This window comes from Carassius auratus, chromosome 17, assembly GCF_003368295.1.
Source record: "Carassius auratus strain Wakin chromosome 17, ASM336829v1, whole genome shotgun sequence".
Lineage (NCBI taxonomy): Eukaryota > Metazoa > Chordata > Actinopteri > Cypriniformes > Cyprinidae > Carassius > Carassius auratus.
The window spans coordinates 1,844,811-1,869,113 of record NC_039259.1 but is presented as its reverse complement, the minus strand read 5'-3'; the positions used below and the strand labels follow the sequence as shown (position 1 = coordinate 1,869,113).

At 37.0% G+C, this 24,303-nt stretch overlaps 1 protein-coding gene across 1 annotated transcript in view; it reads right to left on the bottom strand.

The window, feature by feature from the left end:
• The window catches only part of stxbp6 (syntaxin binding protein 6 (amisyn)), a 49,278-nt gene that overhangs the window by 6,419 nt on the left and 18,556 nt on the right, over positions 1-24,303 (bottom strand). Inside the window, exons 3-4 of the mRNA XM_026285265.1 lie at positions 543-673; positions 287-452 (exon numbers count right to left, since the gene is read on the bottom strand). Coding sequence (XP_026141050.1) covers positions 287-452; positions 543-673 — 297 coding nt within the window. The remainder of the gene's footprint in view (positions 1-286; positions 453-542; positions 674-24,303) is intronic.

The following is a 24,303-nucleotide window of genomic DNA, read 5'->3' as shown; positions in this document are numbered from 1 at the left end:
TTTCAAATCTTCAATGTACCGCCATTATAAAATAACTTCATTGATATTCTAACAAATAAGTTATTTTAAAAAAACAAACCCAAATTTAAAATAAATTGCTTATAATTTCTGCACAGGAGATACTTGGTCTTGTTTCCAAACAAAAGGCAATATATCGGTATCAGTTATCGGCCAACATGCGTTGAAAAATATTATATATCGGCAAAATCCGATATCGTGCATCCCTACCAAAAAAGTAGTGTGAAGTGAAAGAGAGTGCACAGTAAGCTTGAACGGGACGTCTCACCTCCCAGCAGTTTGGAGGAGCAGTTGATGAACTCCGGTTTTCTTTCGGGGATGAACCGCTGACACGTGTGATGCAGGATCTGGACAAACATGCACTTCTCTCCAGCTGAACCCGTAGTCCACTGGTCAAATCCATTCTCAAATATCAAGTCAAACTCTGGGCAATCCTGAACGTTTTTGGATGAGGAGAGGCAGTCAAAGATCAATGGCGTCAAACAGAAGACAGCATCTGAAGGATCAAGAGCTCATGTACTCACTCGGACAGAGTCGATGCCGTTGACCTGCCGCAGCTGACTGATGCTCCACTGTGATCTCCTGACGAAAGACGACGAGCCTTCAAACTGCTTCACCTTCGTGAGGAACACCTGCGCTGGCTTCTTATTGGTCACTGAAACGAGAAGGATAATACGTTTGAATTCTGATCAAAAATTAGGATTGCTAATGTTTTGATAGAAGTGTCTTCTGCTCAATAAAATCAGTAAAAAAACAGTAATATTGTGAATTATATTTCCATTACTTTGGAGACTTTTCTATCTGAATGTATGTTCAAATACAATTTATTGCTCAAAGCTAAATGCTCAAGAAACATGTTATCAATCTTTTGCAGTTTACAATTTTTGTTGACACCATGATATACCATTTACATTTTGGAGCAAGTATGATTAATAATACCGGTAATACTAATACTACTAATAATAATACTTTTATTCAGCAAGGATGTATTAAATTGATCAAATTCTGACTTAATACATCTTGAATATTACTTTTTGTTAATCAAAGAATAAAGCCATAAATATAAAGCAGTAAAAAAAAAATAAGAAGAAGAACCAATTTTTTAAACCGATAACTGAGCAGCAAATCATCATCGTATTATTCTGATTTCTGAAGATCATGTGACACTGAAGACTGGAGGAATGATGCTGAAAATACAGCGGAGCATCACAGAAATACATTACACTTTAACAATATACTCAAATAGAAAACGGTTATTTGAAATTGTAATAATTATTTCACAATATTTCAGTTTTTACTGTATTTTTCATCAGCATTAGTAAGCTATATATATATATATATATATAATTTTTTTTTTTTTTTTCAAAACATTAATTTGTTTTATTTATTCTGCACTTTTGGCCGGGAGTCTATATACTGTATACACATTTCAAGCACTACTCGTAGATCTGTATTGCAGTGGTGTGGTGGTCCTGTGATATGAAGCTCTATCAGCCCGTATCAGAGAGCAGTGTTTACACATCCCACCACACCCGGCTCTGCTGGAGCGGGAACATCCGGCACACAGAGCACTGCTTGAGGAATTTCTCATCCTCCACTGTTTGCTCAGGCCTCTGTGTGCAACCCTCTCTTCTCCTCCCTCTCACTCCCTCCATCTGTGTGAGGTCTCTGATCCATCGCCTGCTTTCACCTCCAACACTTGTGACCACACTGGACAGGAGTTCAGGGGTGTGTCTGTAGAAATATCTGGATGCACTCAATATCCTGAACAGTCCATTGTGCAAAAATTAAAACTTAAAAAATAAAATAAAAAAACATTCACACACACAAAGTGTTCTACATGTTATTAAATCAGCTAAAACAAACAAACCAAAACATGCAAGGTACAGTATACACAACATAAATTGCAATATGCACCATATCATGACTCAACTATCACGATTCATCTATTGTAAGTGGCACATCCCTAGAAAACAAAACAACAACAAAAAAACTCTATACACTGACAAAATCAGTCTGTCCAAGTTAACAATGTCGATACCAACTATTATCAAACTCAAATACATAAATGCAGCAGTGATTCTACAATCACTCTTCATCACAGTACACTGCTGCATAATGTCCAACAGCTTCTGTAAATATGGTTTCTGAATCCACCTCTACACAGATTTAACACTTGCGTTTGCATTTGTTTGCACATATTCACAGAGAAAATAAAGTCATTAAGATGAATATATGCGGTATGATGACACTTTCCTTTTTGGGTGAACCTTTGCTTCAAACAGACAGACTGGACAGAAATGGCACCAGATACAGTAGAATGCATCGGCAAAAACTAAACAAGTTAGATTTTATGACCAATCAGCAATAGCTGACAGAGTTAATGCACACAACCGAGCAGAATGCCTTTTCTTTTCTCTCTTAGTGAACAGATTATGAACAGCAGAACATCCACTTGAAGCTCAGCAGATGATCTCCGGTTGGCTACTACTAAACACTGTATTAGGCGCGGAACGAAGATCTGGGAGTGTTTTAGACTCGCTCTGAATGCTGAATGCTTGTTTTCTGCAGTTATGATGATTGGCTAACCACTGTTACGCTTAAAATACCACATACAGTAAATTCAGTTCACTAGCAGAATATCTGCGTAGAAGCTGGAGATGAAATATTTAATATCCTCTAAGAAAAAAGTTCACAATCATGTGTGCGTTATAAATCATATTAAGGGCAGAGGTGAAGCGAATGTGGCTTTGGGGTGATGATATAATAAATTAAAACAAACAGATCTAATCCACTAAAACAGAATCAAGCTGAATACACACTGTGTGGAGTTTCTTTCAGTTTTGAGTCACTTGATGCCAAAAATAAGGACACTATGAGAGATTGAAAGAATGCAGCATAAAAACTGAACTCATAAACCGGGAGCCTTACATGAAAGCCTTACGTATGAAATAAGGTCTGGAAAAGTTTATTGACGCTTTAGATAACCAAACAAAAACTAAAAATATTTTTATTTATTTATTTATTTCTTGCTGCAATGATAATTTAGAGATTTACAAAATTAAACAATCATTTAAAAGCCTGATTTTTGAGACTCACTGATTAAAAAAACAAACAAAAAAAAACTGACATCTGGATAATCAAGTAAAGCGAAGTTCCTTCAGTCCAGGTGATCATCTGGAAATATTTCTTATGATATCAAAGATACGCTTTCATTTACTTGATAAAATCAGTAAAGAATTATCATTATTGAAATGAAATGTCTCAGTAGAAGTGAAAGTTAATGGCCAAAATATCTTCTTCCATGTTCCTCAGAAGAAAGATGGTCATCCGATGGTCTTCAAAATGAAATTGTTGTGAGTAGATGATGATGTTTTAAAAAGTTTGGTCATGCTAATGCCTCACTGTGTATCACTGTATACCAGTCCTGTACAGTGCTATAGCTATAGCCGGACTGAGCATGCACTTGCTTTTTCATAACAGGATAAAAAGAAGCACTGGGACCTCAGTTATTCAGCGAGTGAGAGAAACCACTTTCTGCGGTCAGGAAAGTGAAGTTACATGGCTTGTGTGGACTGAGAGAGTCGGCTGCTGCCAGGCATCATTCAGGAACAGACGGCAGAGTCACATTACGCTTGTCTCGACAGAGTTTAATCTTCATTCTGGAGGAGAGCTTATTAGTCACAGATATCTGATCATCAAAGGTGAAGCTAGGTATTATAGAGGTTCACTACTGTTTATTTTATTGAGTTTAAACTGAATGTGAAATACAGGATTTTTTCCATTAATCACATCACGAGGGTCTATGTGGTTTACTCCGACAGGAAGGTGAGCTCAAGTTTAGTTCCTCTGCTGCTCTCTGAGGACAGCCTTAAAGCCAGAAACACTTCAGCAGAGAGAGTCGGTTTAGGTAAGCAATTCTTCGATAAGCTTCAGACGAAGAAATCTTGGACAAGGGACAAATTCAGGAGGATGAGAAGAAAAAAAAGCCCAAAAGACAACACTGTGCAGCAGTGAATTATCCTGACATCACTGTTCCTGTGTCCTCCTTCCTTTCCGGGGAAACAAAGCCCTAAAATACTGCTGAGCACACACACACACACAACACTGCTGATCTGATCTGAGCAGGTATTACACATATATACACACGGTTATCAGTCAATGCCATGAAATACATATTGCCATTTTGTTGGAGATAAATGCATCATAAATGCTCAAAGGTCTGAAGTCATTGGTTTTAGTCTCATGCACATTATACATCGAGTCTGAGGTTTTCGTTGTTTTGAGTTCTTTGTTTAGACGATACCATGCTTTTGCAAAAAATTAAAAAATGCTGGAAATGTTCAAGCTTCATGGCATTTCACCTTATTATAAAAACCTTAATTGCAGGAACTGAAAATGGTGTTTAGGTTTACCCTCAATATTTCACCCATATTTTGACATTAAAGTACTTGGATTTCATATGCTCTCCACACAAAAATGCAGAGCAAACTAGGACATCTCCTCTTCTGGTTTGCTCATTTGGTCTGATTATCTGAAAAACTGGAGTTTTGTAACTCTATATGGCATGCATAAAGACGCAAAATGTTTGAATTTTTATTAATCTGGCAGTTCTGTTATTACTAGCAATCTGATTAATGATCTTTACTGTCCAGCTGCGTGAGGATGTGCAGAAGTGTAATGTTATTCAGAAACTAATATATAACATTAGCTCTGACAAAGATCTGTTTTCTGTCTGTCAGGTCGGTGTGTGTGCAGATATTTGGCACGATAATAACATCATGCCCTGCATTCTAATCATTCCTTTAAATCCACAGGGACCTCCACAGACCGCTGTGTTAACACACTTTCACAGACAACCATTTGTTTCTTAACATGAGTTTGGCTTTTACATTTAATGGTGTGACGGGAGGCAGAGCCTTTGTGCCTGATTCAGAGAGGAACGCAAGAAACCTGAGAACCTCACATCTCCTCCTGCAGCTCCTTCCTCATCTCAGTTCTCTTTTCTTTTTCTATGCATGTTTTTTTTAACCATTTTTGTATTCAATAAAAAAAGATTAATCGTGATTAATCGCATCCAAAATAAAAGTTTTTGTTTACATGTGTGTGTGTGTGTGTGTGTATATATATATGTATATATATAATTTATAATATATAAATATATTTAAAATATAAACAACTTACAGTATTTTTCTTAAATATATACATGCATGTGTGTGTTTTATATATATATAAATATACACAGTACACACACATATACTTTTTTTTAGAATGGATGTTATTAATCATTTGATATTTTATTGCACTGATATTTTATTAGTTTTCAATTATTTTTTGTAATTAATTTAATGATTTTTTTTTTACGTGTACGTAGTTTTTAATAATATTTATTTGTTTTATTTTGTTACAATAGTACATCAAGTTAAACTAAACAAAAATGTCAAGTAAATTTTTTTTTTACATTTAAAAAAAAAAAAGGTTTTGGCAACACTCAAAGCTTATAATAGTAGCAACACTTATAATAGTATTTTTATGCATTAATAATGCCGCGTATGAATCACTGTAGTAACAGTCTTCAAACATTAAAATATCTATTCATTGCCAGAGCTTTAGAAAAGTATAATGCCTTCAAACATTTCACTTTTTCAGTTTTTATATAGTTTAAGTTTTAAGTAACTTTCACAATGACCAAATGAGAACAATATTTCAATTCTACTGAAATATTTTCATGATCAAAAGCCAGCAATCAAAGCAACATATTTTTGATGTGAACTGCATTTAAACAAAGGACGTTTTTCTTGTACTCCAACAAGCCTTTCCTAGCAAACAAATTGCAAAAAGGATGCATAACAAAGCAAAAACATTGCCTTCCATCATCACTCATAAGTAACTCCGCATAGAACTTGAGAGTTATTCTCTAACAACTCAACAATTCATAAAGGACAGATGCATGCTGGAGTCCTTTTATTTCACTAAAAGTGATCAATTCAAATCTTTGTCTGACAAATCAAGCTGACAGTGACTTCACAGTCACACGCAGGTATCTCACCCGGCAGGACCCAAGCAGCGGATGAAGCCTGTGACGTCCTGCAGGAGATCTCAGAGAGAAACGTCTGTCTAAATCCCATCTAACCTTTAGATGTGCTCTGAGTGAACAGCAGGCCTCCAGGAACACAAACCGTCCTGCTGCTCCAGCAGCTGACACTGACTGACTTTACCTTCTATTTGATCTGCACTGGGTCAGTCTGACCATAATGCCACGAAGACAGTGACTTTGCATTGGAGTATTTCAGCAGTTAGGTAGAGTTAGAGGGTCAAATAAAGATGGAAAAGATGTGTTTTAGCCAATTCTTGAAGATGTCTAAGGACTCAGCTGCTCCGATTGTGTTGAGCAGGTTATTCCACCAGGTTCCTCCTACGTTTAATTTAAAAGTCCATGAAAGTGATTTTGTGCCTCTTTGGTGTGACAATATTATGCTGTTCACTTGCAGAATGCAAGCTTCTAGAGGCACATAAGTCTGAAGTAATGAATTTAGGTAAAGGGGTGCTGCTTGTTCTGTTTGAAGCGTGCATCTGAAAGAACTGGTAAAAGCGATCTTCCTCTGTATATCACGGCGACTACTAGCAAAGCGTGTAGACAATGTGTGCATCCGTGTCAGTGTTATTTGACACCCTTTGACACACATGATCTTTGCGTCATTTGTTTGGGTGAAGATGTCTTTGAGGAGGCAATCTGCGTGCACTGTGAGCATTCTTTTAATGAAAAACGCTCCGCTCTCATTCGTCTCTCTTCTGAAAGAAATATCCCAGGGGCAACTCCCGTGGAAATGGTAGAGTTGGTAATTAGTGCTCGCCATGATTCTGACCTGCACTCCCCTCAGCATGGCGGCGTGGGTATACTGTTCTCCATAGCACCCCCTAGAGGACGCAGTAGGGAACGAGACACTGCGTCCTCTAGCTCCCTGCCATGCTTCGGACGCAAGCTTCAGACGAAGAAGTGAACAATGTGTTCTCCCGGTGCCTGTTTATAGTGATGCCGGTAGTGACATCAGGGGCTGTCACCGGCCAACAAGTTGGTGTTTTTTCAATATATGCTTCAGACACGGGTCACGACGAGGTGTTCCCCATAGCGCCTCCTAGAGGACACAGTGTCTTGTTCCCTACTCAGGGAACCATGGTTACATTCGTAATCTGAAACGTTTTGTAGGCAAGCATAAATACCTTGGTTTTATGCAAGCAGCTATTGGAAGCCAGTGCAAATTGATAAACAGAGGTGTGACGCGTGTTCTTTTCGATCATTAAAAATTTATCTTACTGCCACATTCTGGATTAATTGTAAAGGTTTGATGGAACTGGCTGGAAGACCTGCCCAGAGTCCAGCCTGGACAGAACAAGAGCTTGAACAAGGAGTTGTGCAGCGTGTTCCCAAAGAAAGGGCTTGATCTTCTTGATGTTGAATAAAGCAAATCTGCAGGATCGGACAGTTTTAGCAATGTGGTCTGAGAAAGTCAGCTGATCATCAATCATAACTCCAAGTTTTCTGGCTGTTTTTGAAGGACATTTGGTTGATGTGCCTAACTGGATGGTATATTGTGATGAAACGATGGGTTTGATGGATCCACAAGCAGTTCTGTTTTGGTTAGGTTAAGTTGAAGGTGATGGTCCATCATCCAGGAAGAAATGTCTGTTAGACAAGCTGAGATGTGAACAGCTACCGTCGGATCATCAAGATGGAATGAGAGGTAGATGGTCATCAGCATAGCAGTGGTATGAAAAGCCATGTTTCTGAATGAAAGAACCCAGTGATGCCAAGAAGACAGAGAAGTGGTCCAAGAACTGAGCCCTGAGGCACCCCAGTAGTTAGATGTTGAGACTTGGACACCTCACCTCTCAAAGATACTTTAAAGGACCTATCTGATAGGTACGACTCAAATCACTGGAGTGCGAATGCTGAGATGCCATTTTCCAGTAGGGTTGACCGGAGGATCTGGTGAATAACCGTGTCAAAAGCAGCGGACAGATCAAGCAGAATAAGTACTGAAGATTTGGATTCCACTCTTGCCAGTCTTAGAGCTTCAACAACTGAGAGCAAGGCCGTCTCAGTTGAATGTCCACATCTGAAACAGTCTTTTTGCAGTCCAGGAGGTTGTTCTGTGTGAGAAAGGCTTTCTGTAGTCCTCTAAAAGTGATGGGTTAAGGGTTATTACAATATTATTCAGCAGTATTAGTGTAAAAGTAACTACACAAAGATGAGATGAATTGCAATTCATATTTTCAAGGTGACATCATGAAAATCTGACTTTTCCAAGTTTTAAGTGCTATAATCAGGTCCCTGGTGCATCTACCAACCAAGTGTCTGAGAAAACAGGCACGTCTGATTTTGCTCCCTTGGTGACGTGGAAAAGGGATCTCATTATAATATCACCGCCCCTTAATCTGTAAGTTTGTACCTATGGTGCAATCATTTTGATTTTGAAAGCAACAACAGTGTACCAGCTCTAATACAATGGAGAAAGTTTGAGCAAAATTTGCTAATGACTAAATCATCATACTATCATTTAAAAAATAATGGGCTCCTCACCGTTCTTCCCAAAAAGAGCATTAGACAGCTGCATCTCATCCAGAACACTGCTGCCAGGATTCTGACTAGAACCAGAAAATCTGAGCATATCACCCCAGTCCTCAGGTCCTTACACTGGCTTCCAGTTACATTTAGGATTGATTTTAAAGTACTTTTACTCGTATAAAAGTCACTCAATGACCATAGTACCAAAATATATTACAGATATTTTCACTGAATATAAACCTAACAGAGCACTCAGATCACTAGGATCGAGTCAGTTAGAAATACCAAGGGTTCACACAAAACAAGGGGAGTCCTCCTTTAGTTACTATGCTGCCCGCAGCTGGAATCAGCTTCCAGAAGAGATCAGATGTGCTAAAACACTAGTTACATTTAAATCTAGACTCAAAACTCATCTGTTTAGCTGTGCATTTATTGAATGAGCACTGTGCGATGTCTGAACTGATTGCACTGTATTTTATGTAGAATCATTTTCTATCTTTAAACTGTCTTAAATTCTGTTTAATTCGATTTTTAAATAATTTTCAAAGTTTTTAAATTGCTTGTTTTATTTTTCTTCATGATTTTTTTTTTTTTTTTTTTTTACTTTCTTTTATGTAAAGCACATTGATTTACCATTGTGTACGAAATGTGCTATATAAATAAACTTGCCTTGCCTAATGTTCTGTCTTTGGCTGCACAGACACTGTTTAGAGTCCCAGCCTCAGAGGAGACGAGAGAGCAGTGGATTTATTGATTTATTTACTGTATACTGCTGCTGCCATACAGATCTCAAATCTTCACAGACATAACGACTGCTGTAAAGGCGGGCGTACACGGTGCGAATTCGGATGGTCGGAAGATCGTATGTCCAAGCACACGGCACGAGTGAGTTTATCTGAAAATCGTACGGACGAGATGATATACGACACGATTTTACAACCTGCGAATTCCAGAAGCAATCGCACGAAGTTGATAAACGCGTTCGACTTGAAGCAGAGCTGCACGCACAAAAGGATCACTGTATGACATTACCGCGAGAGCGATATGAGAGCACACATATCCAATGCATTCGAATAGCTCTCGCGGTACTTTGATGTCATACAGGTGATCATTCTGTGCGTGCAGCGGTGCAAGTGGAATGCGCCTAATATAACTGCTCTCCCTCTGTCATAACTGCAAATAAAATATTGATACGAGCCGTGACTGTTTCCTACACGTACAGGTTATTTTTCAGCAATAGGAAACCGGGACGTGTGGTGTGTGTGTGTGTGTTCTTGTATATGGTTTATAAATATCTGAAATAGGTATTAAAATGTAAACATGGTTTGTGAGGACAATTACTGTTCCCCCGTAAACCAAATGGCTTAAAAAAAATACTATACGGTGTTTAATAGAAATTTTAAACATGCATTTTCCGTGAGGATAGAGGTAGTGTATGGGGATATACAGTATAGAATACCGTTACGTTTATGGAGAGTCCCAGTAAACTACATATGCATAGAAACATCATACAGCGCACACTGTTCCTGTCAGACTTCAGCGAGTTTATCATCCTGGTCAATAGTCCACATTCACTGTGGCTCTGCAGTCTTCGTCTTTCTTCTTCTGTGGTTTTCCTAGTTCGTGATTGGTAAACTTCAGATAAATCAACAAATCGGCTCGTTCAACCGCACAAATGGCACGAATTCAAACCGATAGCTCACGAACTTTTTAGACATGTTTAAAAATGATCGGGAGGTCGGGAAGTGCTCGTAAGCCACTCTGCTCGGCTCGTAATTCACCGCAAATGATATGAGCCGCGACCATACGAGCATACGCGATTTCCACACGATTTTAAAAAAATCGCATGCGAACTCGTACGACAGCAAAAATCGCACCGTGTACGCCCGCCTTAACTCATGTGTGTTTTTAACGTAAACTCGTGTGTGAAAGAGAACTCAGTTTAGTACTCACATGCTGTGACAGCTGTTTTCTGTTCGTGTGCTTCAGATGTGTGCTCTCAGAAAACCCTATATCAGAAGTTTAAACTCATATGGTTTAAAATGCATGATTTCAGTGCGATAAACATGATAAACAGATGTTTTCAGCAGGTGTGAGCTGTAGAGGCGGGCAGATCGATACTAATATCGATAATATCGATACCAACGTTGTTATCGGTATTGATTGATACCAACGGGAAAATATCGATACTTAAGTTTCAGTTTCTCTCGTTTTGCAACCTGGCCGTGTTTGTCAATATGCTGCTGCTGTCACAGAGCAGAGCAAGCTCTCAAGAGTGCTGCTCGTGCTCGACACTGCTCTCCGCCCCCTCTCCTGTGTTGTACCGTCACGTGACTCACCACTAGCGCTACCACCAGCAGTCAGACGCGCGCACCGCTCAGCCGCGCATTTCTAACAGCAGTCAGTCAGAGGCGGAGAGAAAGAGGAGCGTTGTATGGCTGTATTTTCAGGCCGATCTACCCTTTTTGTGTTAGCTGTGAAAGGGATACTAGTTTCTATATTTAAACTTCACCTAGATGTGCACCAGACTTAATTATTTTTATTATTTTATCAATAGCTGATTCTCCAAGAGCAGTGGATATTACAAGGCGCCTATCAGAAATGATTGTAAAAGGACCTGCAGCCTCTTTCCATAGTGGAAGATGTCGGCTTCAGGAATTTTGTATAAGGAGAATTTGTTTTACATTGTGAAGTAAAACTTTGTGACTTTAAGAAAAAAATCCTGAAAAGAAGTGCACTAAAGAGGAGAAACATTTTTTTTTTATTAACATGCTACTTGAAAAGAGAATTTGTTTTTACATTTTTTATATTTGTGACATAATCATTTTGTAACTTTGTTTATTTAAATTAATCAGAAGTAACCAAAAGTTGTTTCTGAACAAAAGCTTTTGTAGTACTTATTAATAACCCAAAATGCAAATCACAAAAACAAATTAAAAGTCATGAAAATTCATTTAGATTTAGGTTGAAGACGCATCCACCTTAATTATTAAAAAGTATCGGTATTGGTATCGGTATCGGCGATACTGGCCCTGTATTTACTTGGTATCGGATCGATACCAAATCTAGCGGTATCGCACACCTCTAGTGAGCTGTAATGACTCAGCTCTATTCTGGAACAGGGGGCGGGGAGCAGAAGCTCATTTGCATTTAAAGACACAGGCCCGAAAAACGGTGTGTTTCTGCTTCCACTCAAAATAGGCATTTTCAAAATGATTTAATAAATGATCTGTGGAGTATTTTGAGCTGAAACTTCATATACACATTCTGGGGACACCAGATACTTCTACTACATAAATGTAAAAAAGGGGCATAATAAGTCTCCTTTAAATTACTTCTAGTCATAATTACTGTACAAGTAATAGAGCTGGCCTTTGTCATTTAGCATGGAGGTGTGAAAAGGCATTGCAGCATATGTCAGCTTCATGGTCCTGGTGGGCAGATGTCTACACTACACTGCTCTTGTGGTGTGTTTGTGTGTGTGTGTGTCCAACTCCCTGTGGACAATTTCATTAGTAACATTAGCACATACGTCAGTCATGAAGCACAGTCTCTGCTACTTGAATTATGCAGCTCATTCTTGTTTCCTCATAGTTGTGTAATATTTAGCATCAACAAGGAATCAACTTAGATTTTTTTTTTTTATTTTAGTTACTAAATGCACAAAATAGGTTAACAAAAATTGATAGCCAAGGATAAGGTTAAGAGGATTTCATTATGCTCTATTAAAGGGATAAATATATATATTTTTAAACATTATTAAATAATAAAATTTATGTATATTTATAGAGGTTTGATATATGTTTGTATATGTGGTTGTTACGACCTGAGTTTCTTGTAGTGTGTGTGTGTGTGTGTGTGTGTGTACTTTCTCCTCCCTCTTACTCTCTCTGGTGTCTGATAGGCTGCCCACTGATTGGATGTACGATTGCCATTGGTGGTGGAGACAAGGCGTGGACTTTAAAAGGACACTGCCGGCATTCAACATGGAGCTCATTGTTGGTTCGGACATGGTTGGGTTGAGAGCTCCTGGATCCCTTCTCCGGCCGATGAACAAATGTGTCACTTTCGAGTGTAATGTAAAAGCTAGTGATCACGTTCTTTCCTTTTCAACCTTGTGTGTTAAGAACGTGGAGCAAAGGGGTGTCCTGCCGATCTTGTTTGGGTTCTGTTTTGTGTTAGAAAGTTAGGGAATTAAAATGTATTTTACTTTTGTTATTTGAGGTTAGTTATTACTCTTTTCCTTTCTAGATTTGTTTTGTTTGTTATTTTGGCCTTTGGGACACCCAGGAGAGATGCTCTTTGTTTCACTTGTTAATTTTTAATAAATCTAATTACTTATACTGATTAACATCGTGTACCTTGTTGATTATCGAACGGAGTGATTCCTACTTGGGATTCCATCACCACAACCCAGTCTTATTATGCCCTATTTAGAGTTTTTCTACTACCCCTAGGCGCGGGGCGTAATAGTGGTTCAAAGACGAAAAAGTGTTTAAGCATAAAAAGTGTAATACTGCTTTAAACTGTTGTAGTTTGTCCCCCCAAAAATGCAAAAAGTTTTCCATTTTATTTAATTGCAATTTTGTTTTTCTGAGCAAAAAATAAATATCATAAATTTTTGCCTAATTTACAGAAGACGCCCAGTAAAATGTCTTTCCGTGTAACAATCTTGTCAGGCATATTTACAACAAAAATCAATTCATAACATATTAAAAGACTAAATAGACTTACTTTCACCCCAAATACTAATGAGTTGTAATTTTACATTTTTTTTTTTTTTACATTTGCCACTATCCTAGGTTTTTAATTTAAAACACAATAAAATTTAATATGCTCCATTATTCTTTTAGATATTTTAATATGTACACGTCAGAATAAGCATGTTGTTTTAATTTTTGCATAAATATTGTGTTACACTGAATGACAATGTAACATTATTTTTTCTCCGAAAACGTATTTGAATCCTTAAAAGTAGACATTTTACTTACATTTAATGTGCTTTCTATGGACACAAAATCACTTTTGTACATTTCTTTTGATGCGGACATCTTAACGTCTTTGACCCATGTGCATTTTTCCAGTCTAACAGTGAAGAAAAAAATATATATTTAACGCAGAGGCGGAGCTAGGGTTAATTACCTCACTCACAACTGCTGCTACTTCAGTCTCTTTTTTTCTTGAGAAGAATTGCATTTATTTAGACACATAGGGCCACTTTTACTTTCAGCCTGCGCCAGTGAAAACTGTCTTTTGGTCTTAAAATAGTACCGTCAGGATTTACTAAAGACACACAGTGATGGATTAGCACTGAAAAGGCATGGACAGTTATTTTTTGCGCCTTACTTTGGTGAATATAAATTTTTAGGATTTTCCCTTTCAGACAACATATTTATGGGAGCAGAGTACTCAAATGACTCACACAATGCGATTTATAAAATTTCTCTCTCGTCAAGTCACTGTCATTTGCAGCATTATTTAGCGCATTATTTTTCATATGTATTAATTTATTTAGAAAGCAAGAAGAACACATTGTCAATACATATCGTTTGCCAAGCCATGTTATTTTTAATTTGTTTCAGGAAATAAAAGACGGCTTGGAATCCCCAATCAGAAGTCATGCAATACCAGGTCTATCAAAACTTCTTGCAAACCGTAGACTTTTCAGACGCACATTTCATCTTCACTTCAGCGCCAGACACTAGTCAAATGTGTACGGAAAAGCTACAGGTGACGAGGAGCTTCAGTAGAACAACAGTGAATGACTGTCAGATGAGATGTCAGGCCATAGGCCAATAAAAACTAATCTTCCTGTCCTGTCTGCCATTATACTGTGCAAGTAGCATGTGTGCTTTAATTGCACACATACATGCAGCGGTGCACTGTAACCTACATCATTTCATATAAAAGTGTGAATTAAAATACTGTATATTAGCATGTGTGTCAGATCAGCAGCAGCAGCTCTTAAAGTAATATGTGTTAATAAAAGAAAATCAGGAAATCAAAAACTTTTACATCCTTAAGGATTTATCTATATTTAATTTTGAAATTCAGTCATGGGCGGAGATTTTGATTGAACCCCAACGGCTGAAAGATTTTACAAAATATTTGTTAACTAATAATGCTTTAAACTCAAATGTGATTATGCTCATAATTTAGTTATTTTATTATATTTTAGATTGTTATTTTGGAAATAAATAAATAAATAAAATCAACCTTACTAATGGCTTCCCCAATCTCATCTGCATAAGAAGTTTTGGCAGATAATAGTAAATTGCTGCTTGCCAGTTGCATGGCATGAATGAACATTTAGTGTTTATATATATATATATATATATATATATATATATATATATATATATATATATATATATATATATATATAGACACACACACACACACACACACACACACACACACACACACACACACACACACACAACAACTTGAGAGGAATCTGGACCAAACCAAAATCTAGTCAGATGAAGATGCCGATGCTGATGTCATGCTTGATAACTCCAGACCCGGATAGTCAAGGTGATCCACAAGAAGCTTGTTGTAGCAGCTCAGTGTTTTACATTTTTCAGACCAATTGCATCCAAATGTAATTTAATGTACACCGAACAGAAACCTAGACCAAGATATCAGAATATAAACTGCTTAATTGGCGTTTAACTTGAATCATGTCCAACGGACATCTTTTTTAAAGCGCAGCAAAAACAGACGTTCAGATTTTACAAGTAATTTGGGTGCAGTGTATCTGGTTGTAATGGCATGGCGGCCATAATCAGAGTAAAACTCTTTAAATGGTGCATGGATTGTGAATTTGTACATTTACTACAGAAATGCTTAAATGTATTTTAAAGATTGACTGACCAAATCGACTCACTTGGTTTGGCCCCCCAACCTTAAACGTCAAGCTACGCCTACGAATTACCGTATTTCGGGACTATAAGTCACACTTTTTTTCATAGTTTGGCTGGTCCTGCGACTTATAGTCAGGTGCGACTTATTTATCAAAATTAATTTGACATGAACCGAGAGAAATGAACCAAGAGAAAACATTACCGTCTACAGCCGTTAGAGGGCGCTCTATGCAGCATAGAGCGCCCTCTCGCGGCTGGGGATGGTAATGTTTTCTCTTGGTTCTTGGTTCTAAATAAATGCGACTTATAGTCCAGTGCGACTTATATATGTTTTATTCCTCATCATGTTGTATTTTTGGACTGATGCGACTTAGAGTCCGAAAAATACGGTAAATGTTTGGTAACCAACCTGCTGAAAGGCACACTTAAATTAACATTTATTATAGTGGCGATTTATGTGACAATCATTTAAAGTTAATTTAAATTAGAAGCGGTTATTTTTTTTAAAATTCTAATTATTGTTCAAATTGATAGCTCTCAGTTATACCATATTGATAAATGGCTAGTCAATGACTAAATATCAGGGGAGAAAATAACATTTCAGTAGTATTGTTATCAGTGATAATTGCCTTCAGTCATAAAATATGCCATTAAACAAATATTACAAATATAAACTCTTTATGTTATTTCTACATTAATTTAAAGATAAAATGTGAAATTATTGCAATATAAAAGTATACCTAAATACTTTAATATAAGGTAGGATGTCAGAACAAATGTGCAATTAATTTGTAAAATTTTTAATGGATTGACAGCACCAATTATTTTATATATGTTATGTTATTTTAATTTATTTAAAATAAATTAAAACAGTCTAAATGAAATGTATCCAGTCAGAAGTCAAGGTATTTTTATTTATAATACGGATAGTTTGAAAGCAGATTCACAGGAAAATGTATCATGTGTCTGTGCTAGACGGTTCATGAATTTATGACTTGAACACTTTTTTTTCTGCTGATGTGCCTTTGAGAGATCCATGTTAACATCTTTTACTCACACACAAACTGCTGGTTTTCTGTCAAGTCTATAGCATTTTTATCTGCTCCATTGTGACACATTCAAACTGTTCAAAACAAACATTATGAAAGACTGTTAGTTATTGGTTCATCGTGACTAAAGGCAGAGAGACTGAGTTGCACTTGCTCGAGAATGACTGGATGTTTCACAGATGCATAGGAAACATTCCACTGAGAAAGATCTGGAGTATTACGTAGGTGTTAAATACAGAACAGTGAAGGTTTAAGTGTGTGCTTCATCTGAGAGCTTTCTTTTGACCAATTATTGTGACATTATAACACCAGATGCATGAGATAATCTCACTATGGTGTCATGATGAAAAGTGTCACATCTGCAACAAACCTACTAGAAGTAATGCTATATTTTCATCTCTTGGAAATGTTTCTGGTCAGCTTCAAGCTGTTATTTGGGTCACATTGACAAAGTGTACATAGGGAAATGTTTCAGATGCAAAAAGAAATAATGAAGGACAAAGCAGGGAAGATTTGAACAATACTGGGAAACAAAAACTGAACATGTGCCAAAACAACAGCTGTAAGGCTAAAACAAAAAGCCTGAAAAGACCATTTCATGTATTTTCTGGAATAGAGGGACATGTGCATGTTTTTTTAATATATATATATATATTTGTACTTCTATTTTTCATTCCTGTTCTGTTTACATAAAAAATTTTGTGATGGGAACTAATCTTTTGTAAAAATAGTTAAATACATTAATAATAATAGTGATTAATACAATTTATTAATATATTTACCAGTATTTTACTTTAATTTCTAAAAGCAATAATGAAAATGTAAATTATACATTGACTTGTCTCTCTCTTTCTCTCTCTCTCTTTCTCTCTCCCTCAGGAATGCAATTTCGATCCAGTGCAAATTAAAGTAAATAATAAAAAACAAATATGAATATATAAATAATAAATATAACTATAATATACTGATTTGTTTTTTTTTTTTAGATATTGATGGTTTGATAGCTTATATAGTCCTCATTTGTAGGTCATTTTTGATAAATGTGTTTGCTAAATGATTAAATATGGTACTATACTCACTCAATTTGATTATATTATATATTATAGTACTCTCTGGTATATGAGATTGGTGAAGGTTTTATCAAATGTCAAGCAAATGGGGCAATTATGAAAGAACTACCACAATTCACAATGAAGATCCATCAAATTGAATCATGTTAGGTCAAAACATTTTCTAAAAATAGACTTCTAAAGAAGACAGTTAGTTTAAGGTTACACAGGTCTGCCTCTTTAATGAAGCTTGTACATATAAAGCTGGTTTGTGAAGTAGGCCTATGTGAAGCACGGATGAAAGAAATCATAACAGAAAAACACAAACATTCATACCAGACATGCCAACATTCCTGAATGCCTGCAGAACAATGACACGTTTGTCTTCTTTTCTGCCCTCTTCCCCAAGTAAACATTTGGTGAAGTCTACTTTTAAAATTACTTCTTGGAATTACAAGAAATGAAGCCATAATTCTGAGCCTTTACAGTTATTTTGAGACAATACGGGAAGTAACCGTTGCACCTTAAAGAAAACTTTAAACAAAAATTACAAAAAAATATTCAAAAACTAGCAAGATATAAAGCTGCAAATATCAGCTTACATATACAACCCCAAATCAGAAAAAGTTGGGACAGTATGGAAAACGCAAATAAAAAAAGAAAGTAGTGATTTCTAAATTTACTTTGACTTGTATTTCATTGCAGACAATATGAACACAAAATGTTTCATGTTTTCTCTGGTCAACTTCATGTAATTTGTAATATGCATCCTTTCCTGTCATTCAGACCTGCAACACTTAACCCTCTGGAGTCTAAGGGTATTTTTGGGGCCTTGAGAAGTTTTGTCATGCCCTGACATTTGTGCTTTTTTCAGTTTCTTATAAATATCTAAATGGGTAAAGTCTAATATCACTGTAATCAGCACAAACTGGGCTATAATAATATGTGAAACCCATGCATGTACATGATTGTATTTTTGAGAAAAAAAATGTTATGCATGGTTAGTGAAAAACTAAAAATGTTAAATCACTTGAATAAGGGAATAAAACACATACATAAAATTGGTTGCCGGAAAAGTTGAGAACTGGAGCTTGTAGCCTAGAATTTTTCTTTCTGAATGATGTGAAAATCATCTTGTTTACTCACTCACAGAAAACAATATATTGATTTAAATTTTCTAAAACACTTTTTGTTGGTAAAAGTCATATGCGAGTAGGCGTCAACTATCATGAATATCATTGTGATTTACACCTGAGAAGACAAAGGCCTGCATAATGAGTTGCATAATGAGCCTCTCATTCAACTGTGCCACTGTGAGTGAGGACTTACAAGAAAGAGAACAAAATAAAAGTATATAATTTTATGTTTGTAGTTTATTAAGAATATATTTAATTATCCCACAACATAATTTAATATCCACTTGGGGGAGCAGTTAAACAGTTTATTAGGAACAATCAAAGCTGACTTTCAAATTTTTTGGCATCCTTTCTCTAGTCACACAATCCTTCAGAAATCCTTTTAACAATCTTATTTTCTACCAAATAAACCCCATTTATTATCATCATCATTATTATTATTATTATTATTAATGTTGAAAAGAGCTGATAATATTTTTCAGTTTTTTTTAGGGGGAATAAATCGAAAGAACTGCATTGTTTTTACATTTGTTAGAGTTATCTCTATTTGTCACATTTATATTATTTACATCAAGCTTTTGAATGGTATAGTATTGTATATTGTTATTGAAACTTCATAATGTTTCACTTGATTATACATTTAGTCAGGAATTATAGTTTGGAAAAAGTATTTGGAAAAAGTCTAACTAGTAAAATGTTTACACGTTATGTGAAAACTAGTACAAATAAATAAAGAGAGACTTACTCTGTTTATGATCTCTGCTGAATAAAGTGCTTCATTCTTTTTTCTGAGGAAATCCATTTCTCAAATCCTCAACCACATCACATCTTTTTGGGGTGAATTATGTCTTAGTCCTCTCATCGCGAAGCAAACAGTAAAATAAAATAAAAACTTGAATAGTCTGGCTGCTTTTTCTTCTGTGTGGGCGTATTCAAGCCGCGCGCTTCAGTTTGAATCTGAATAGTGCGTTCAGCGCGGGGGCGTGGTCACATTAAATATAATGAGCGGAGATATGAAAAATAGACATCGCGTTGTTTTCATATGGATTACTTTATCTCAGAATATTTGTTTTCGGCAGCACTTGTTTAGTTTAAAAGTAGACATTCCAGGCTTTCTATAGATATCTCTCTCATGTCTCTTCGTTGAGTATTCACGGAGTTACAGTTCATTTTAATGAAATGTTTGTACATGACGATCAGCGGAGACAAAGACTGTAGACAGCGCACCTTGTTTGTTATCTTTATTTTATAAGTGCACAAAGGTTTTTTGTTATTATGTCTGTATCCAAAAAAAACTAAACCCTTTACAGATTCGATTGATGTATTGCTCTTATCTGTACGATTAAAACTGAGAGTGTAATTTAAGTTCTTTTCGGGGTTATCAGGTGAAAATGACTCAAAACGCATATATGCGTTAATCGACTCGAAAGGGTTAAAAAAAAAAAGTTGGGACAGGAGCAATTTAGGGCTAGTAATGAGGTAAAATGGTTAAATAATGATGTGATTTGAAACAGGTGATGTCAACAGGTGATTGTAATTATGATTTGGTACAAAAGCAGCATCCAAGAAAGGTCTAATCCTTTAGGAGCAAAGATGGGCAGAGGATCGCCAGTTTGCCAACAAATACGTGAGAAAATTATTGAAATGTTTAAAAACAATGTTGCATCAAGAATCGTCATTCATCTATAAGCGATATCACCACATTGGCTCAGGACTACTTTGGCAAACCTTTGTCAAGTACCACAATACGTACTTCCATCCACAAATGCCAGTTAAAACTGTACTGTGCCAAAAGGAAGCCCTATGTTAACAGTGTCCAGAAGCGCCGTCGACTTCTCTGGGCTCGGAGGCATCTGGGATGGACCATCACACAGTGGAAACGTGTACTGTGGTCAGATGAATCAGTATTTCAGGTATTTTTTTGGGAGGAATGGACGCCATGTACTCCGGACAAAAGAAGAAAAGGATCATCCAGACTGTTACCAGCAACAAGTCCAAAAGCCAGGGTCTGTCATGATATGGGGTTGTGTCAGTGCCCTTGGCAAAGTTAACTTGCACTTCTGTGAAGGCACCATTAATGCTGAAAAGTACACAGAGATTTTGGAGCATAATATGCTGCGTTCAAGAAGACATCTTTTCCGTGGACATCCATGCATATTTCAACAAGACAATGCAAAACCATATTCTGCACACATTACAAAGTCCTGGCTGCAGAGGAAGAGGGTACTACCCGTAGAGTCCACCTTCCAGAGTCACCTTCCAATGGGCCGGTGGCCATCTTGGGCAGTGGTGCTGGGCTGGCGGCCATCTTGCGTCATGGCGCTAGGCTGGCGGCCATCTTGTGCTGTGACGCTGGGCTGGCAGACTTCTTGTGCTGTGACGCTGGGCTGGCGGCCATCTTGTGCTGTGATGCTGGGCTGGCGGCCATCTTGTGCTGTGACGCTGGGCTGGCGGCCATCTTGTGCTGTGACGCTGGGCTGGCAGACTTCTTGTGCAGTGGCGCTGGGCTGGCGGCCATCCCACTGGAAGAGACAGGAGTGGCTGGGGCATCCCACGGAAGCTGATGCTTCAAGTAGCACACAAATTCCCAGAACCCAAATGTGTCCAACTGAGCCAGTTCCTTTTGAGGAACCGGGTCATCCAGCCCGCTATTAAAATAGTCTTTTAGGGCCGCATCATTATATCCCATGCCCTCGGGACCAGAACACCTGTGCCATGGCACCCACATCATTGCCCTCTTGGCGGAGGGTGGTCAATTTTAAATATTTTATTCTCCACTCCACCATACTGGCTGGGGAACGGGAAACTTCAAACGACATAACGCTGGATCTTTAGGGATGGAGTCCTTCTGTAACGATTGCGATCCAGTAAGACACAGGGAGAGAGATCCAATTGCAGGTACGATTTATTAAAGTGGTAATCCAAAACTTAATGAAAACAAGCCAGGGTCAAAACCAGAAAGCAGTCGAAAACAAACAAACAAATGAAGGAAAAGGAAAGGAAATGGAACGGGAACTCGGAAAACGAGGGGTCTCTGAGGACAAGAAGACTTACGAAGAATCTCGGAGGACGAGAAGACTGGGATACGAAAGGAAAGGACTCAATACAGACAACAGGAAAGGATTGGTAAATATAAGGAGGCTAATGACAATTAAGTGAAGGCACCTGGTGCAATTGGCAGGAGTGCAATTACTGTGATGAAGGGACAAGGCTAGTGGAATTCTAGTGCCTACGGTGAAGTGCCTAAGGGGAAGTGAGCCTACTAGTGGACACCCGGGGAAACAGAGACTAGACAGCGTGACGCTTTCTTCTTTCAAATGAATTCAATCTGAGTAATATATATAAAAAATGATCCTTGTTCTTGCAAGCGTTATAATGGAAGTAGATGGGCGTTTTTGTTCAACAGTCCAAAAGCAGTCACATTAAGCACTAACAATTAAGGGTGTTCTAAATTTCAAAAAGAAAGAGGTTGCTAATTATTTTAATATTTACTTCTATAGCAGAACAGCTGGTCTCAAATCTTCAACATTCCTATGGGTTTTTTAATATTGATAGGGTGAAATGACTCTACAATAAACTTGGAGCATTGCCAAACTAATTTTCCTTACTGAAGGTTGAGGTAAGGGAGATGGAAAAAAAGCTATTACAGCTAGACTGCTATAAGGGCCCTGGGTTAGATGGGTTATCTCCTCGGTTTTTACGAGATACTGCTGCCCAAATAGCCCCATACATCTCACATATTTTTAACCTATCTGTTGAAACTCGTGTTTTACCGAATGACCTCAAGAGGGCCAAGGTAGTCCCCCTTTTTAAAAAGGGAAATAGCCATGATCCTGGTAACTACAGACTAGTCTCTATTTTATTGTACAGTAAAAAAAATATTTGAAATATATTTCATGTTTAAATTCCAATCCTGATTCAGGAAGTCACATTCTACCGAATCATGCCTACTCTATTTATCTGACATCATACACAAGGAAATAGATAATGGAAATCTCTGCGGAATGGGGTTATTGGATCTTCAAAAGGCATTTGATACGGTGAACCATGACAGACTGATTGCCAAACTTGAGGCCTTAGGGGCAGACAGCTCAACCTGTAGATGGTTTAGATCTTACCTATCAGGGAGGGAACAATTAGTGGTCTTAGGAGGAGTACTGTCAGACCCTTGTATAGTTGAATGTGGAGTTCCACAAGGAAGTATTCTTGGACCGTCCTTATTTTTAACATATATTAATGATATGTCAGACTCCTGTTCACGTGAATGATCTCTTTACACAGATGACTCTGCACTTTTAATGTCTCATAAACAACAATCCACTCTAGAGAGTAACCTGAGCTCTGAGTTATCTTCTTTAAACAACTGGCTGATTGATAATATCCTGTCTCTACATTTTGAAAAGACTGAGGCCATTTTGTTTGGCTCAAAATATAAATTAAATAGATGCTTGAAATTTAGGGTTATTTTGAATAATGTTGAGGTCAGTATAAAAATGTCAGTAAAATATCTGGGTTGCATCCTAGAAAACAACTTGGATGGCAGAAAGATGGCCAATAAGGTTCTGAGAAAAGTCACTTGGCTTACAAAGTTTTTAGCCAGAAATTCTAAATTTTTAGATAGTTCAACAATGATAATTTTAGCTAACGCTTTAATTTTAAACCAGTTTGAATATGCATGCACTTCCTGGTTTGAAGGCCTAACAAAATGACTTAAAGGGAGGCTGCACGCAGCACAAAATAAATTAATAAGAGTAATTCTAAACATGGGCTTTATGTCTCATATAGGTAGGTCACAATTTGTTGAGCTTAACTGGCTTCCTGTTGAGTCGTGTGTTATTATGTCAAGACTGACCATGACCCATAAAATATTGTATGGTAATGTCCCAAATTATTTGTTGTGTCTTATTAATAAGTTGAAGGACACGCACACTATTTACACTCCTGGCAGTATATCAGACCTTTGTCCTTATGCATTCAAGACAATGCTAGGGAAAGAAACATATGCCTATATAGGGGCAGTTGAGTGGAACAAGTTAAACCAGCAAATTAAAGTGATTTCAAGCATGAACTCTTTTTAAAAGAGAACTAAGGACTGGTTATTAGAGAGGGTAGCGGAATAGGACCAGGGGCCAGTTAATGTCTAAATTTTTGCTTATTTAAGGAAAATGTTTGTACAGTATGTTATGTCACAGATTACTACACAATATGCAATTGTCTTGTCCTGATGTTATGTGTTGAGGACCACAATGGAAATAAGACCTGGACTTTATTGTGTTTTTATCCTCGATTGTATCTGATGCCTTTTTGTTTTTATGTTTACTGTAAGGCTTTCTTGATATAATAAAAAAAAAAAAAAAAAAAAAAAAAAAAAATCCATCCATCACATCATTTGTGAGTGCAGTGCTGCTTTGTGTACAGCGTTACCAGGGAAACAGCTATTTTTACTGCTCCAAAATATTAATATTTTCAATATCAATAAAACCAGGAAATCAATGAAGAAGGGACAGAGCAGTCTAGAATAAAGGTAAATTATGTAAAAAAATAAAATAAAATGTTTTTTCCACCCCATAAACAATCACTAGGAAAGACAACAAAAAAAAACAAAAAAAATAATAATTC